Genomic DNA, 18,918 nt, shown 5'->3' on the forward strand with positions numbered 1-18,918 from the left:
CCCCTTCAAAATGAAGTCTCTTTCTAATTGTGAAAGTATTCCTGAATATGCAAAGGCCCTGAAAGTAGGATTGCAGATAAAAGAGTAGAGGATATATCCTCAGATATAATCATGAGGGTATTTAATAAAGACATAAAGTCTCTTTAATGACTGATTCTAAATAAAGCAGTTAATATAATCCTTTTAAAAAAAATTTTCACCTGAGGATATGTTTATCGATTTTAGAAAGAGAGGAAGGGGGAGAGAGAGAAAACATCCATGTGAAAAAGAACCATTGATCAGTTGCCTCCCATAGGTGCCCTGACTGGGGAGCAAATCCGCAACCTGGGTATGTGCCCTGATCAAGGATTGAGCCCACAACCCTTTTTTGGAGGGGGGGCAGGGGGCTACAGAACGACACTAAAACCAACTGAGCCACCAGGCCAGGCCAATATACCCTTAATCCTTTTTTTAAATTACAGTAAAACCAGAGTGATCTTTTAAAAGTCATATCTGATTATGCCACCCCCCCCTTGATTAAAACCTTTCATTTGCTGACAGACCCTTTCTAGTATTGACTCCTGGCTTCTTTTCCTGTCTTATCTGATGCTCTTTTCCTTCCTCTTTGCATTCTCATATATTGCTTAACTTTAGTTACTTGCTCCTTTCCTACCTCAAGGTTGTTGTGCATGTTCTCTCTGCTTGCAGAGCTTTCCTCCTTTCTTGCCTAGCTTACTCCAGCTGGGTCCCCATATAAGTTTGCAACTTATCCTGAGCTGTATTATCAAGAGGGAAGCATTTATTGCATATTTGACCATGTCTGTCTTCCCTGCTAAAATGTGAGCTCTTGATGACACAGACATTGTATCTTGTTCAGAACAGAGCCTGGCATATGGTGGATACCTTCAAAGATTTGAATGAAGGAATTGACTATCTGGTTTAAAGTGGAAGAGGAGTCTGCTGGAAGAAAAATGTCTGCGTAACTGACACAAGATTTCTAGTTGCAAATTTTCAGAAACACTAGTACGGTTTCTTGGAAGAGTGTATTTTCACAAAAGGGGAGGCTGATAAGGAAAAATATGCAATCATCAAACAAGCCAGGCCTATCAAGCTGGAGTCAATTTGGACTGTCTGAAGCTTCATGGATAACAAAAACTGGGGCTCCAAAGCACAATGGCTTAAGAAGTATCATTCATTCATTCATCCCCCAATACTTATAAGATGCCAATTATGTACTTAGCACTTGGAGTCAGAAATTCAAAGGTGGGCAAGTCTTTCTTGTCCTTCACAAAGCTACAGCCTAACAAGGACAGACAAATACTCAGCAAAGTAATTTCCATGGAGTGTGTTAACACTGCTAAAGAGAGTATATCCGTATTATGAAATACCTAACTTGGGGGGGTGAGGGAGGAGAGGGGTGGAAGGACGGAGGGAGAAAGATGGGTGGTCAAGGAAGTATCTCCGGTTTAAGCTGAGACCTGAAATATGAGGAGACTTGGGGAACTGAAAGAAGTTTAATAGTTGCGATTTGGGATCCCACAGAAAAATACTGTCAAGGTATTGAAGAGCAAGCAGCTTGGCAGGGTAGCTTAAAGTGACTGGTGTGGGAGGTCATTAGGCTTGTGAACTTCCCCTGAGCAAGAACAATAACGTCCCGCACTTCGACTTTTCACCTAAGCTGGGCTTGCCTCAACATACCCATTCCTTGTTCCACCAGGGTCCCGCAAAACGCACCGCGGTGGTGGTCCGCAGGCAGCCCGGCTCTAACAGCGACAGCACGTACCCCTGGCAGCCAGCTCCACTTGGGAAAAAGGCTCCAGAAACCCCGCCCACGCCCGGGCGTATTCTCCAGGGCCAAGTTCCTGGGGCCGCCTGTGGCCGCGGCGACCACGTGACCCGAAGTGTGACGTAGGAGGAAGGAGACGCCATTAGAGGGAGGCGGAGAGGGAGTGCTCTTTGCCTTTCGTTGGTTGCTTGACGTGGGTGCTGGGGCCCTTCATTCTCGGACTTCCCCTCGGCCCTTCCAGGCCTCGCCCTAGGAGGCAGTGGAGCCTGCGTCTGGTGTTGGCGAGCCGGTGCGACGGGACCTGCTCCGGCCGCGACTGTGAAGGCGCTGCGGCGGCCGCGGGGAGCTCGGCGCTGCTCTAGGGTTCGGGTGGCCGGGAAGCGACGGGATGGCTGCGGCCGGCGGCGGGGCGGCGGCGGGCCGAGCCTATTCGTTCAAGGTGGTGCTGCTGGGGGAAGGCTGCGTGGGGAAGACGTCACTGGTACTGCGCTACTGCGAGAACAAGTTCAACGACAAGCACATCACCACTTTGCAGGTGCGGGCCTCATAGAGCGGGAGGTGGCGCCCGGGGCCATGAGGGCTCTGCTGCCATGGTCCCCTGGATCTGGGCTCACAAATTTCAGGCCTGGCACCTCTGCCATTGAATTACCTTTCCGAATTCGCTTTGGAGACACCCGGGGTCCGGGCAGCCTGTAGATTTAAGGACAGGCTGTTGGGAGGGGAGTGGAAGGACCCTGAAAAGTCCCCGGTGCCCCCGGCTGCATGCTTTGGAGTCCCCATCATTGGGCTAGTTTTCCCCCTTCGTTTCGCTTCCGCTTGGGGCCTAGGTACCTTCACCCTACAGTCACCGGGTGCCATCCTCCCTTTTTTTTTGGTTCTTTAGGAATTAGGAACTTGGCTGCGGATTTCATTTTGCAAACTAGGTGATTTGTAACTTAAGCGCTTGCTGATGACTAAGTGTTTATGCGAGTTTAATTTTGTCCTGTCTTTGAGTAACGTGCTGATTGGCAAAACATTCATTTCTGGAGGGATTTTGAAATGACCGCTTGCCGGTGTGTGTTACGCAGTTTCATCGCTGCCTGCGTGGTTGACTTTTGGGTCAGTCATATTCTGCGAGGTCGATCGAACCACATTCACATGGAAACATCATACGAATACCTGCTAAGAATTGGTGCCCAAACTAACAACATAGCTGCTACTGCTCCTATTTATTTTCTTTGCTTTTGATACAGAGTGAGCTTTCTTCTGGAGTTACATTGTGGTTACTGAGAAAAGTGTTAGAATGTAATCATTGATTGGGAGGCAGTTGTGGTTTCCTCCTCCTCTCCCAAAGAAATAAAGTTGCACGTGTTAGAAAAATATCCATCTGATCTGACTTGATCAGTGTTGTCAGAGACAGTAAACTCTACTGGACTTTTGAGCCTGATTGTCTAGGTTCGTATCCCACCTCCATCCTTTTAACTAGTTGTGTGATCTTGGGCAAGTTAATCTGTCTCTGCCCAAGTTTCTTTATCTGTTAAAATGGCCATAATACTATCTAGTTCATAGGGTTATCAGGACAAATATACATAAAAGTGATTAGGACTTGGTCCAGTGTAAGCTCTCCATCTTTATTATTACTTCCCCAATTTGCACAGTAGATCTTAATTATATGATTGTGGAGTATATAAGAACATAAACACTATTAATTGAATTCACAGTGTTTTAATTGTTGTGACATTTGATGCTTGATGCTATTATTAAACTACTGAGGATAGAATTACAAAGATGCTCCAGTTCTGATTCAATGTTCTATTTTTACTCCTGGGTAAGTAAAGTAAAGCTAATACCTGAAAAAGTTAATGTCAGGAAACTTTAGTTGTTTTCCTTACATCCTTGTACAAGACCACTTATACAATTTTAATAGTGAGTTGTTGAGTGCTACTAGTGAGCTTTGTAGGATAAATACATTTCTATGATCATTTGAAAGTTTAGACATTCATTTAGGTAAAATAGCAATAGCTAACATTGAGTTCTTAATATGCTGAATACAGTACTTTTGTCATTTCATTCTTATAACAGCCTATGAGGTGGATAGTTTTGTTAACCCAATTTTACATGTAAGGAAACAGGCTTGGTTAAGTTGAGTAATTTACTGGTCATTATATTGCCACAAGTCATGCTGCCCAAGCTGAAATTTGAACAATTTTTGAGCATTTAAGTCACACTGCCTCTGGATATCGGTAAACCACTCCTTTAGTGGTTTCCTTTGTGCTACAGATCAGAGATAAAAAGGAAAACCATTATAATTGAGCTCTCAATTAAAAAAAAAACAAAACAACAACTTAGCCCTTCAACCTAAAAATTACACTTTTATTATGTATTCCAAAAACACCCTCAAAGGTAGAAGTAGGCTGAAGATATTTAAATATCTGAGAAAAACCACTGCTGGAGACTGTGCATAGGAGGTCCACTCAAGTCCAGTAAGAGGTCCCAGAAGCCCTGCCCACGTCCAGGCACATTCTCCTTACTACATCCCAGGAATCTATACACAGTCCTGTGCAGTTTGCACAGGAGAGGATAAAATTATGGTAGATCACCACTGTCAAAGCATAGCAGTCTTGATTTTGATGTTTATATAACTCATCACAACAGTATCTGAATTACATTACAGAACTGAGGATTTTGTTTTATGTCAATGTATGGAAACAGTATTATATCTAATCTTTTTCTCTTAGATATCAGTTCATCTCATTCTAACAGTTTTTCAGAGAAATTTAACTTCAGTGTGATCCATAAAACACATCCTTGTATCTTTAATTCCCAAATAGATCACACATCAGAAGATATGACAGGAAGTTCCCCTTTTTCTTGTCAACAAAACTACTTACTACCTAGCTTTGTAAAATACTTTGTGTTTTGCAAAATACACTTTCATGCACTCCTATTTCAAAGAATTATAAGACTGAGAAACCTTAGATAGTTCATGATTCTCTGTCTCAGTCTTTTGTTTAATATTTCAGTCAAGTGATTGTTCACTTTTGTCTTGGAGGTGTGATGAACTGATACAGAAAGTGGAAAACTATGTCCTAAGGGGACCTGTTTTATTTTTAGACAAGTCTAATTTCCAGTAAGTCTTTCTGTGTGTAAAGTCAAAATCTGTTTTCCTGTATGTTTCCAGTCCTGGTTCTGCCTTCGAATCTTGGTTGCACATGACCTCCCTTCTGATAGTTGAAGATAGCTGTCACATCTCCTTGAATCTTGTCTTCTCTTGGATGAACAACCATGGTTCCTTTAACTGGATCTCCTATGATATTATTCTAAATCATTTCACAATTTTGACATCTTTTCTAGACACCCACCATTTACTCGCTGTCCTCTGTCCTTAAAATGTGATACCTTGAGCTGCAGAAATGATTCCAAGGGCGATTTGAACTGAGCAGAGAAGTGCAGGCTATCACCTCCCAATTTGAGCATCCTTTTCTAACACTGAAGTAGAAAATATTCTGTGATCTTTTTGTGCAGTCATCACACTGATTTAATATTGGGCTTGCCATCTTAGTATTACTTGCTTAAAAAAAAAAAAATAAAAGGTGTTACATCCCTTAAATTCGTTTTTCTTGGAGTGTGTAGTTAAGGTTTTGTTTTTTGTTTTTTGGTCTCTAATGTATTTGGCCCATTAAATTTGACCTTGATGGACTTCTTGGGTCCTGGGCATGCAAAGAAGAAAAAGGCATTGTCCCTACTATCTGGATTAGCTACTCACTTTAACTTTATCACCTGAATATTTGGTAAGAATTTTTAATGTGTTATTAGGTCATTAATAAAGATTTTGATAGAAAGGGGGGTGCTGTACAAAACTCTGCAGCAGATATTACTGTAGTCCAGTGATGCATAACTAGAAATGTATTTTTCTTTAGACATTTGGAATCTTTTAAAAAATTAATTACTTTTTAAAAAAGGTTTTATTTATTTATATTTAGGGAGAGGGAGAAAAACATCGATGTGAGAGAGAAACATCGATTGGGTGCCTTGACTGGGGACCAAACCCGCAACCCAGACATGTGACCTGACTGGGAATAGAACCCATGACCTTTAGCTTTGTGGGATGACACCCAACCAACTTAGCCACACTGGTCAAGACATTTGGAATCTTAGAGTGGGGCTTTTTCAGACTATGCATGGGCCACAGTCTTCTTTCACCTTGAGTGAGAAACAGTTATTAATGGAGTATTGTACATATTAATGATATTGGAACCAAAAAAAAAACTTAAGACTTACTGCTGTGAGTTACTACCTAGTGTATATCAAACCTTTAATGAAAAAGGTTATTCTAGCATTACAAATCTCCTAGCTTTTTGTTCTGTAGCTACATTAGTCTTGCCCACAGGAGTATCAGAAGATGCTATGTCAGATTCTTGCAAAAGACAAGATAGCACTGTGTTTCTGCATTAGGAGGCCATACCATATGGTAAAAAGGAAAAAGACTTTGAAGTTAAACTTAGGTTTGAATTTTGGCTTCTCCTTATAGCCATCATGATCTCGGTTATTCTAATGTATGTAAGCTGGCTCTTTCTGGCAAAATGGGAGAATTTCACTCGTAGGATTTTTATGTGGATTAAATAGCCATCATATGTAAAGATCCTAGCACAGTGCCTGGTGCATATTTGTTTAATAAATGTTTGCTGTTGAGTAAATAGATGGTGCTTAATTTGTTTTGGTTTCTTTCATAGTAATTCAATCAAAAATATAATGGAATTAATTTGAAATAAATTATTTTGAGAACCCATACTGTCTCTAAGGGCTAACTCCATTTTAAAATTGTTTAGCCCTGACTGGCATGGCTCAATTGGTGAGAGCATTGTCCTGCAGACCAAAGGGTCACGGGTTTGATTCCCAGTCAGGGCATATACCAGGGTTACAGTGCTATCCCTGGGCCGAGGTGCTTATGAGAAGGTGACCAATTGATGTTTCTCTCCCATATTGATTTTTCTCTCTCTCCTATCAATGTTTCTCTCCCTTTTCTCTACAAAAGCAATGAAAAAAATGCTCTTGGGTGAGGATAAAAAAATTTTTTAAATAAAATTGTTCATATGTTATGATTTATAGACTGTATACATATACATATACATATATGTATTTATTATCCATTCTAGAGTTGACATTTCTGCTGGGATTGACATTTCTGGAAATTCACTTCCTTTTTCAAAATTGATACTTACCATGCTTTGGTGCTTTAATACTGTTCCCTTTTCGCAGAGCTCCTTCTAGGCTACTGATAATTATGAAGTAATCTTGTAGGTGAGCTCTTTGAGAATTCAAGATCCTTTACCTGCCCCAGGAAGTTTAATTTTGCGTAGTGTCCACAAACTCTCTCATGTGATTTTCCCTGTGGATTTGGGGCTTTGATAAAATTGACAGGCAAGAAAGTCAATTGGAATGAGGAAGTTACTGCTTTTTCTCTGGAATTTATTATAGCAATACTGCTGAACCTAAGCAATTACAGGTACATTCAAGAATTGTTTATTTAGTACCTGTTATATATCAAACGTTGGGCTGGCTGGGAATATAAAAATGAGTAAAATACTTTTAACTGTTAGCTTTCTTGACTTTATTCTTAAATGTTTGTGCTATTTTGATTATAGCCACCTCTTGTCTGTGGTATGTCTCTATATCTGTGCTCCTGAGTGATCACTTTTCTTTAAATGTGCCTTCTTTTTTTCCTTTTTGAAGGCGTTTTAAATGCCTCTACTTTTTTTTTTTTTTTTAGAATTCTCACTGGAATTCCACCCATTTGCCTCCTGAAGTGTAGGATAGGTGCTTGTTATTTGGTTAGCAAAGCTGTGTTGTAAGATTAGCTGGGCAGATGGTATCCTGACAATTTGGCAAATGAGGAAACTAAGATTTGGGTTAAATTTACAAGGCCCCACAAATAGTAATGATGTACCATTTTTTCTTAAGCCAAGTTTGCTTTTTTCCCCATATACCTTAACCTCCTGAGCAAAACTTGGCATTCATGTTTTAGCAGTTGGTTTTGCACTTGCATCATAGTCTCTGGTGTAGGAGTCTTTTTCCTTGTTTGTAAGATTAAAGTTTGTCTGAAATATCTTCCAAGTAGTTCTTGAAGCCACAGCTCTGTTGATTCAGTCAATTCACCTATATTATACAATAGTTTAAGTCTTTTTCCTCTTCAGTGTATTACTAGAAACATCTGGGCTATAAAAGAGTAGGTGATTTTTATTTTAAGAAGAGTTTTTCAGAATTGTGCCTTTGAATTTCTAATACATTAATGTTCCATATCTGACTGCCAATAAAAATTAGCTATCAGAAAACTAAGGTAGATTGCTACAATGGCAATCATATTATAAAAGTGTCACAAATTAACATGTTGTACAACTTAAATTTACAGTTATATGTCTAATATATTTTAATTTTTTAGAAAAGAAGACTAAGCTGAGGTCTTGAATACCTCAACATTTCGTGTCCTTAAGTTTCTAAAAAGAGCTTTACTATAAGCAGTTTAGAGTCCAAGTGAATACTTTGCAAAGGAGAATCAAAAAGTCACTTCTAAGGAGTGTATTTTTATTGACTTGCTACAAAGGACTAATTTTACAAATTATTTGCCTGAATCCTTTCATGTTTTAAGTCTGGAAGTGTAATAGATACTTTAAATATAATACTTAAACCTGAAACAGTGGTAGTGAGTGTAGCAAAAATTAATGTAACTGTTCAGTTATACACACACAGACACACACATTAATGCAAGTCTGTTGAATTTAAAAGATAATAGGAAAGTGTCCACAATTCAGTTACTATGTACTTGAGGTATTTTACTTTGTCGGTGGTTAGCAAGCACAGCAAGTGATCTGGCTAACAACAACAACAAAAATATAAAATTGATTGAAGAAGTTATGAAAGGATATTCAGTTGACAGATATAATTTGTTCCTGTTATTTCTCATAAGTCTATTTTTTTTTTAAGATGTTATTTTTAGAGAAGAGAGAGAAACATTGATTGGTTGCCTCTCATAAGTGCCCTGACCAAACCTGCAACCCAGACTTGTGCCCTGACTGGGAATCAAACTGGCGACCTTTCACTTGGCATAACAATGCCCAACCGACTGAGCCACACCAGTCTGGGCCTATTTTGTTTTCCTAAGTAGAGATTTAAAAAAATTATCCATAATATGACTTCAGATAAGATGGTTGGCAAAATAAGCATCAGGTGCAAATGACAGATGGCAGCCTGAGCTAATAAGATTGTTAGTTTTGTTAATACCCCTAAGGTTTGGAAGATGAGATAATTGAAATTAGAAGTAGTGGAGTTGTAATTCCAGGTTTGGAGGAGTAAGGTGGGAAATGTACCAGTACTTTGATCCTCCTTACTTTTTGTCTACCATGAGAATATTTGGGGAGGTGAATGGTGACCAGGACCACTTAGTGTCCAAGTAGAGGAGTGCCCAGTTGACAGTGCATGTGTATGTTCTGGAATAGGCAGCTTTGAGCAATGGAAAAAGCACTGTGGAGTCAGACGGGCTTCCATCCATGATAGCACCCAATTGAGTTGTCTGACCTTGGGTGTCACTGTATTGTTTAAATCTCAAGTTCACAACTGTAAAATAGGCGTAATTACCTACTTCATAGGGTTGTTATAAAGATTAAGTAAGAAAGCCCCAAAACAGTGCTTCGCACATAGTATGTACAATTTTGTTTTTCTTCATACATTCCTAGACTCTTTTGAATTGGTATTGTTTTATGCCACTTTTCCCTTCCCTCCCCTCTCTGGACTTAGGTTCTCCACTGAGATGTTGCCAGGGATCTATAAGTCTTTTTGGAAGGTGTGTGAAAATTGTTTTTGCTATGTGCATGTGAGCAGTTTTCTTGGGAGTGAGTAGATTCATAGCTTTCAGATCCTCAGTGAAGTCCATGATCACTCCTTTCTCCAACTCTCACTACCATGTAACAGAATTAAGAACCACTGCTCCAGAGTGACTATTATCACAAGTGGTACTAGTCGTCGTCGGCAGCCGTCCGTCTCGAGAGACGATGGTGTAGCTTCTTAAGAGTCTATCTGCATCGCCGAGAATGGCTGTGCAGTCCAACTCGGGAGTGACACGGTATCTGTCTCCTCCCGTGTTGAATCGACATCTTGCGACGACGCTGGAGTGTCCTCTCCAGTGAAGCTGAAGCTACAGAGCCTGGGCAGGGTGATATGGAGGGTCTGCTGTTGCCCTTCAGCTGCGAAGAGAAAAAGTGGTACTTGTAGTCTGGACAAATTAGGTATGCCTCATAGAGGTGGTTAAAAAGGGTAAGGCAGATTTCAGCCTTTTGATTGCTTGCTGTTATCTTATTACATAAAAATTTTCAGTTTTATTCTCAAATATATTATATTTGTTTTTAAAACTAGATGTTTGCTGTTCAAGAAAACATAAAGTCCTGGCTGGGGCAGTTGGTTGGCGCATTGTCCCACTTCATCAAGGTTGCAGGTTTGATCCCCAGTCAGGGCACATGAAAGAAGCAACCAGTGAGTGAATTAATAAGTAGAACAACAAAAGGATGTTTTCTTGCCACCCCCCAAAATCAACCAGTAAATAAAAAAAATCTAAAAAAAAAAACATAAAATATTTAAAACTTAGAGTGCATGTAAAATGATATGATTTATATTACAAAAGAAATTTTTTCATAGAGTGGCACTTATATTTTTCATTATGAAGGGGAAAAAAAGCTTTATGGGGGATCCTTTGATAATGTGCTTTACTGCTAGTGCATGAGCTATTTGAGTTAAAATACTTAGGTTTATAAGGAAACTTAGGAACATCTCTCTTTCTTAGAGTTATACCTCCATTGATTTACCCAGGCATATTTTAAATGTGTTTATGTACAATAACAATACAGTTGACCCTTAAGGAACATAGATTTGAACTGCGTGGATCCAGTTCTGTGTGTATTTAAAAAATAAATATGTACAGGGCTGTAAATTTATTTTCCTTCAATGATTTTTCTTAACATTTCGTTATTTTAACAATGCAGTATATAATACATGTAACATACAAAAATGTGTTAATTAACTATTTATGTTACTGGTAAGGCTTCTTCCAGTCAACTGTAGGCTATTAGTAGTTGAGTTTTTCAGGGAAGTTGATGTTATGTGCTGATTCTCATCTGTATGGGTGTTGGTGCCACTCTCCCTGCCCCCTTCACTAGAGAAGAAACGTTAGCCCAGGTCTCAGTCTGGGAGGTTCCAGAGCAAAGAGGCTATATGTTCTTTTTGAAGTCAGACTCCTGGATTTTAAATCTCACTCTAGTTTTGGGGGGAATATGGAATGACAAGGGAGGAAGATATAACTAAGATTCTAAACCTTAGTGATTTGGAGAATGATCAAAATACTAAAGTTGTAATGGAAAGCCAGTTTTGGAGAGAAAATCAGTTTAATTTTAAACATACTTGAGAGGCATTTAAGTTGACCTATATATTAAATATTTAGATAGGATTCAGATAGTTTCTTTCTTTCTCATTCATATCGAAACCATGAAAATGGTTGAGTTCAAATAAGTTACTAATGTAAGTGGCAAAGCAGAGATTCAAATATTATATAAAGTTGTTTCAACATTTGTATTCTTAGCCCCAATGCTTTAATGAATGGGAAAAGTCCTTTTATTCACATTGTCATAACATGTATTTTGTCTTCTCATTTTCTAAGTAATTTCTTTCATTATTTTGCCATTTAATTTATTTTATACTTTTTCTGTATTTCATTTAATAAAATATCTTGGACAGTATTTAAGGCAGACATTCTTGGACTTGATCTCAGCTCTGCCATTTATATCTATCTGTGAATCCAGTGGCCTTTTCTTAGTGTTAATTTTCCTTTCTATACATACTCTTTCAGCAATAATTCACTATGCTAGCTTTTTATTTGTTTTACTTTTCTTGTCTTCAATTTCTCCTATATAGATATATCTAAATGTTGACTCTCTCTGCATAACTTTGAACTTGCCTCTCTATTTCTTTTTTAAACGTGTCAGCTGACTCTGGATTCTGATTCTGATTCCTCTTAAATTACTCTTGATTCTCTTCTTTCTTTTTTGTCTTCATGGACTCAGTTCAGGACCTTTTTTCCCTCTAACTTTGTATTATCCTCCACTGTCCCAGGTCTGTTCCCATCCTTTCCAGTCCAACCTTCCTTCCTATCCAGAAGTCATTCTTTTAAAAGTATAGATTTTATTCTTCCCCAGTGCTTAATAACCCTTCAGTGATTCTCCTTTGTCAACGGTTTTACTTCTTTAAAAAAAAAAAAAATTAATCTTTAGCTCTGGCTGGTGTGGTTCAGTGGATTGAGCACTGGCCTGCAAACCAAAGGGACACCGGTTTGATTCCCACTCTAGTCAGCCTTCATTCTGGCAGTTAAGAATCGTAGTGTCCTAATTTACACTGTAAATGTACAAAGGGGATACAGAGCAATATGCAGCATTTATCTGACTGTAGTATACACTTAAAAAAAGAAATGTCTAGTATCCTAGAATAGGTTTTATTAAGACCCACAAGGTAAAGTCCATACTTCTATACATGGAATTGAAGGACTTTTTTTTTTTTAAATTCATTCAGCCTTTGCCCATATATGTAGTCTCATCTCCAGCATTGACAATACAATTTGGAATTCCCCATCGGGTGGGGAGTTACGTGTTTTAGGCTTCAGTGGTTTCACCCATCTTTTAGGAAAACCCCTACTATGAGTAGGGTGAAGATCCTCACCTTTCCTGTGAAGCTGTCTTCACATTTCCTTTCTTAGTCCCACTTATACTAGTATACTTGGGAAGACCCTTCCTTTTAACTATTATCACATGGTATTATAATTCTCTTTACATTTTTGTTTCTGTAATAGACTATATGCTCCTTGAAGGCTGGAACTATTCTTTTAATTTCTGTGACAGTCCTACCTAGGAAAATTACTAGATGTAGGTGAAATAATTGAATTATAAAATAATTGCAGGAACATTTTTGAATAATATTGGTCTTCATACAGTTAAGTAAATTACCAGTGAACATTTCTTTTATCTCATCTGAGAAACCTCTTTGATTCTTTCTATATCGGGTAGTTAAGGTGGTAATCAAATTCAGTGCTCTGAGAACATTTTCTATGGGGAAAACTAAGAAAAAGTATTTACAGTAGTCCCTCTCTATATTGCAGTTCACTTATCATGGCCTCACTGTATCACGGGATTTTTAAAAATATATTTAATTATTTATTGCGTATTTTTCGCTATATCGCGGGATTTTTCAGTACTGTATACATGTGTTGTTAAAGTTATGTAGGTTTAAGAGTGTAGAATATGTTTAAGAACATAAGTAGTGTTTATAAAAGGGTGGAAAAGGTTAAGGGAGTGGGAAAGGTTAATAAGAGACTGAGAACAGTTTATAAGTGTGTGGGAAGGGTTTATAAACCCTTAAAATATATATAAATACTAAAATAAATTTAAGGGTTCTACTTCGCAGGATTTTCACCTATCGCGGGGGTCTGGAACATAATACCCGCAATAAGTGAGGCTGAGGGACTACTGGAATTACTATTTTTCTGTGTATTTTTCATAATGTGTTTATAAAACAAAACAGCTTTTTCTTACATTAGATTATAATGTTTTGTCTTCATTGGAAATGTTTAGTCATTAATAAAAACTCAGTGGTTACTTTTTCTCCCAGATAACTTGAATTTCATATTGAGGTGATATAATCATCTGTAGTTGTTAAGATAAGAAAAATTATTTTTGAAGAAATTGTTTAATGTATATCTCTCTCTTCTTAGGCATCATTCTTAACAAAGAAGTTAAATATTGGTGGGAAGAGAGTAAACCTTGCTATATGGGTAAGTTAACCTTTTCAGCTGTATGAATTAAGGCCTCTACTGTTCTTGGTACTCTAATAACTAATTGCTCAAGGAATAGTAATTTGAAAATTTGGATTTTCTTTTAAATTAACTGTAGATTAGCCAAAACATTTTTTAATCAGTAATTAAATGGCCAGTAATTGTATCTTGAAAACTATTATATACATGGATATGTATTGCTATCATAACTTTCAGCTGGGTAAGCGTCATCTCAGAGGGATTCCATGTCAGAGAAAGGAAAGGACAGGGTGGGTGGACAGCCATTCGGCCTTTTTTTCTCGTGTCAAGAGAGTGCTAATGGACAGTAGGGCGAGGGTAATGGAGGAGTGTGACAGTTAGCAGGTGGCCCTGGTGCATGCTCTTTCCTTGTCTCTTCCCTCTGTGGGGAGCCTAATTTAGGGCCAAGCCTATTCCTGGCTTACAATGCCATCTTGGCCATTCTGACGCTCAGGTAACGAAACTTTTTTTTTTTTTTTTTAAAGTAGGAATAGGAAGATTGCTAGGGAGGAAGATGGTTGGGAGGGGACATGTAAACTTAGTGTAACAGTAAAACATTAAATATTGATTAAAACCTGACTTTTAAAACATTTTCTATAACCTGCTTTGTTTCTTTTAACAGTGTTTTGGGGTTATCTATAACTTTATGCCCCACTTTTAGTGGTCCTGAACTTTTAGTCAGACGTTTACTGTAGTTGCAATACCAGATGTATTTTTTTCCTTCTGATCTAATAAACATTTGTTGCTTTATTTAGGATACAGCAGGTCAAGAAAGATTCCATGCATTGGGTCCTATTTACTACAGAGATTCAAATGGAGCTATTTTAGTTTATGATATAACAGATGAAGATTCTTTTCAGAAGGTATTTTATTTACTTAATGGCTGGATTACTTAATAGCAGAACACTTTTTTCAAGTTTCTATAAAATGCATTTGTTTACTAATGTGTCTAGTCTTGATTTTAAAGGTATAATTTGTACATAAATGGTGACCACTCATTTTTAATGGAATATTTAATTCATATTAACAATATGAATATCAGTTATTAACAGTTTATTACATGGCTTTATTAGATATTAGGAAAGGGAAATAATCTGAAGTAAAACTTCCAAAAAATATAGGTTTTTTTCCCCCCTCCTGTTAAAGAAAAATCACATCCATTTCTTTGTTTACATACATACTGGACACCTGACATCTTGGTATGGTTGCATGGGCTTCCTAATTGTGAAGAGGAAAAAGGAGAACTAAATCAAATTTAAGCTCTTTCCCTTCACTAAATATTCTAGAGGATATAATATAAAAAGTGTTTATTTTAAAGCTCCTCCATTTTTTTAACCCCTCTTTAAACATACACCAAAAAAAAAAAAAAAAAAAAAAAAGGTGTTTTTAAAGTTGGTTGGGACCAAAAAATGAGTTACTATTAAACTTATATCTGAATTCTCATAACCATTTGGATAGTAGTGACTGATAACTGATTTGACCTTTCCTCTGAAAGCCCCTTTTGGAATGTGTCAAGGGTGTGTAACCGAAAGGGGTAATTTCCAAGGCAAAAACTTAATCTTGCCATGAGTTACAGTTGTATTTATGTTTAAATTGCTTGCCTTTTTTAGTTTTTTTTCTTTTCATTTATTTCCCGATATTTAACTGATGAGGAAGGATGTATGTTAGGCTTTGGATTATGAATGACATAGAAAAACTTAGTTCAAGGAGTAGAAAAATGAAGCAACTTACAGATTTAATCATATTTTTAAAAGTTATTTTGGGGCTGCTATTTGGTGCTATTTGTTATCCCTTCCTGCCTTTCTGCATTAAAGAAAAAATGGTTTAGGTATTTTATAAAAAGAAGGTTGAGTCTTATAGGTTGAAAAATGATCATTTATCTCTTGCTGTATAACAAAACCCTCAACACTTGTGGTTTAAAATGATTTATTATTTCTCATGATTTTATGGATCCTCTGCTCCATCTGGTGACAAAGAGTCACTTGTGCAGCTGCATTGAACTGGGAGTTTGGCTGGGCAGGGAACATCCAAAGCAGCCTTGTTCTCCATATGACTTCTCACTCCATCTAGTATCTCGTCTTCTGGTACTCTCTCCCCTTGCTCCCTCATTAATATATATTGTAGCCTAAGCTTCTTATGTGACAACTGGATCCCAAGTATAGCTGCCAGGTCTTCTTAAGGCTGAGGTCTGGAACAGGCATAGCATTACTTCTGCCACTTTCTCTTTGTCAAAAAAATGTTACAATGCTAACCCAAATTCAAAGGGTGGGGATATAGATTCAACCTCTTGGTAGGAAGATTGGCAAAGAATTTATGACCATATTTAACTTACCACAGAATCTATGGGGTAATGAATAGGATGCATAGGGAGGGGGATCTTACTGGAGGTGGGTAACAAATTTTTTTAAACTGTTCAGACTCAATAGGTTGTGATACAATAAGCATAGAAAATAGAGTAATACATCATTTTATGTCAATACCATCAAATTTTTCTTATGTGAAATCAAGTAGGGGTAGAAGTTAAATGCTTTCCTGGAAACTTGATACACATGTGAATGAAACAAAAAGATGGGGCTATACGGAGAAAGCTGGTTCAGTGCTCTTAACAAAGATAAGGTGGTGATATTGATTACCTTTGCTTTTATAAAGATTTCCAGTTTACTACAGAGTTAGTTCTCTACATTCTTGCAGAGAATAGGTGTGTAGAGCTGTTTTGTTTGTATCATGGAACCAGATGCACACACAGTAAGTGCTTACCACATATCTAATGTAATTTTTGTAATTTACAGATCTGTGTGTATTTTTGGAAGGTGTATAAATTCTGGGTAATTTGATTGCATACAGAATAAATTCCATTACAAAAAGAAATGAAAGGAAGTATCCAAGTTTGTTTTTTTTTTGTCCTTTTTTACTGTAGTCAACATTTTTAAAATCATGAGTTCAAAAGCTTAATTTTCTTAATTCCAATTTACTCTCAACTATGTCTACTCTTGTGCTTCATCCATAGTGAAGTATCAGTTTGTTACTGGAGTCATTGTTTACCAGTGGTTTTCCTGGAGGGAATGGCAATGTCTGGACACATCTTTGGTTGTCACAACTGGAGGGTGGTACTAGTATCTAGTGGTTAGGAGGCCAGGGATGCTGCTAAGCATCATATACAGTATTGTACAGAATGGTTCCTGAAAACAGAATTATTTGAGCCAAAATATCAGTAATGCCAAGATTGAAAAAACCTGTCATATACTAAAGGATGAGAATTACTTTGCCAGTCTTTTTTGTTGCCCATATACAGTTTCTCCTCCTAAGTGTGTGATGCAGAAGCTCCTATGCCCTGTACTTCAGAACCAGTTGGGTTAAGTTCCTGTGTTCTTAAGTTCAAAGTGACTCTATACAAGTACCTCTTATCAGAGTCTGCAGTTGACATGCTTTTGTTCTGTCAAGGGAAGATGTATGAAAATTCGTAATTAGAGGTACTTCTCTCTGTACCTACGTATACAAGCTGTAAGCCACATTTTGAGCTATTTCGACAATATTGATTGAATTTTGGGGTGTTGCAATGGTAGTCTTGTAACAATTTGTTTTAACATTAACTCTTTTGTATACACAGGTAAAAAACTGGGTCAAAGAATTACGGAAAATGTTGGGAAATGAAATCTGTTTATGTATAGTTGGTAAGTATCATTACTTTTAAAAAATATTCTTTGTTTTCTTAATTCTTTATTAAAGAATAGTAAACCAATAACTCATTTAAAAATTATGAGAAAAGAAGAATGGCATTTTAATGCATAATGTTTTAGAATAATTTAGTATTTGAAAGTGCTCTTTTAGAATCTTTAACTGTACCTCAAGGGATGCCTTGGGGAGCAAGTGGAAAGCTAAACATGTAAGACTTTAAAGTCCCCAGCCTTGCTTCAATTTGCCGGTTAGTTTTCACCATAAGATTTTATTTAGGAAAAAAGTTCAGGAACTAAAATTAAAACCAATGACTGTTCTGTACATGATACTACACATATTTTTGAGTTAAGGACAAATTTGACTACAAGGATATAAGTAGCCCATGATACTAGGATAGAGGAATATTCTTAATGGGTACAGTAATGGAACTCTGTAACTCTCTCTTGGACTTTGGAATTTCTCTTTGGTTCCCTTTTTTCTTTAGATTGTTATTTCTATGATACAACAACCAAGTGTTGAGCAGTAAAGTGTATCAGACATTGTGCTTTGTACTCTGTAGACATTATCTCATGTAATTACCCTATAGAGGAAGCTGTGAGCCCTGGAGGTTCACTAACTTGACCAATATCAGGCAACTATCAGAGATGGAATTCAAATTGAATTCCACCTGACTCTCATGGTTATGTTATTAATCCTTATGTTGAGTAACCTTAGACTGTTTTCTTTCTTCCTTTCTACATGACTGATTCAGTAAACATGGCCTGGGAGAAACCAGGGGAGTTCTAATGAGGGATGTAAAATGGAATGATCAGTGTGGGGAAATTCTGCTTTTAACCTTAAGCATTTTTGTGTGTTTTTTGTTGTTGTTTTTTAATATATTTTTTAGGATTTTATTTATTTTTAGAGAAAGGGGAAGGGAGAGAAAAAAAGAGGGAGAGAAACATCAATGTGTGGTTGCCTCTCCCACACCCCCAATTGGGGACCTGGCCTGCAACCCAGGCATGTGCCCTGACTGGGAATTGAACCTGGTGACCCTTTGGTTCACAGGCTGGTGCTCAATCCACCTAGCCACACCAGCCAGGGCAAGAATTTTTGTTTTTAAGTTGAGTTTACACTTCATGCAATTTGTCACCATTAAATGATTGGTAAACTTTACAATTCCAGATCCAAGTACAGGCTTGGGGGAAGAGTGCAAGGACACCTGACTTTTAGTCTTAAATGCTACATATTAGGCTAGACGGCAGGAATATTTCAGTACAGACACTGAGGTAGTAGGCTATAAAGGAGTTTGGGGCCCCAGTTGCAGCTAGTCATTATTGAGTTTGGCCTGGCTTTGTGTGGTATGTAGCACTCACTGCAAGTGATTGTGGCTATGATAAGTGAGCAACTGAATATTTGAGTATTTGGCATTCTGGATATCTCTCAAAAGAGAAAGAAATGACTTAACATATACTCAGAAAAGTCTCAAGAGTTTGTTATTTGACCATGGTTACAAAGTAACATTTAAAAAAAATAGCTGGGGGTTAGATTTCTAGTGAGATTGGTGGCATAGGTGAACCTAGCTCATCTCCTCACACAACCACATCAAAATTACGACTAAACCTTAGAACAATCATTAGTC

At 37.6% G+C, this 18,918-nt stretch overlaps 1 protein-coding gene across 1 annotated transcript in view; it reads left to right on the forward strand.

The window, feature by feature from the left end:
- The first annotated feature begins 2,098 nt into the window (after positions 1-2,098).
- RAB21 (RAB21, member RAS oncogene family) overlaps positions 2,099-18,918 on the forward strand; it is a 33,987-nt gene continuing 17,167 nt past the window's right edge. The window contains exons 1-4 of the mRNA XM_090273627.1: positions 2,099-2,300; positions 13,545-13,604; positions 14,378-14,485; positions 17,230-17,293. Of these exons, the coding sequence (XP_090129753.1) occupies positions 2,154-2,300; positions 13,545-13,604; positions 14,378-14,485; positions 17,230-17,293 (379 nt within the window). The 5' untranslated portion in view covers positions 2,099-2,153. The remainder of the gene's footprint in view (positions 2,301-13,544; positions 13,605-14,377; positions 14,486-17,229; positions 17,294-18,918) is intronic.

This window comes from Furipterus horrens, unplaced genomic scaffold, assembly GCF_987537825.1.
Source record: "Furipterus horrens unplaced genomic scaffold, mFurHor1.1.pri manual_scaffold_4, whole genome shotgun sequence".
NCBI classification, from domain to species: domain Eukaryota; kingdom Metazoa; phylum Chordata; class Mammalia; order Chiroptera; family Furipteridae; genus Furipterus; species Furipterus horrens.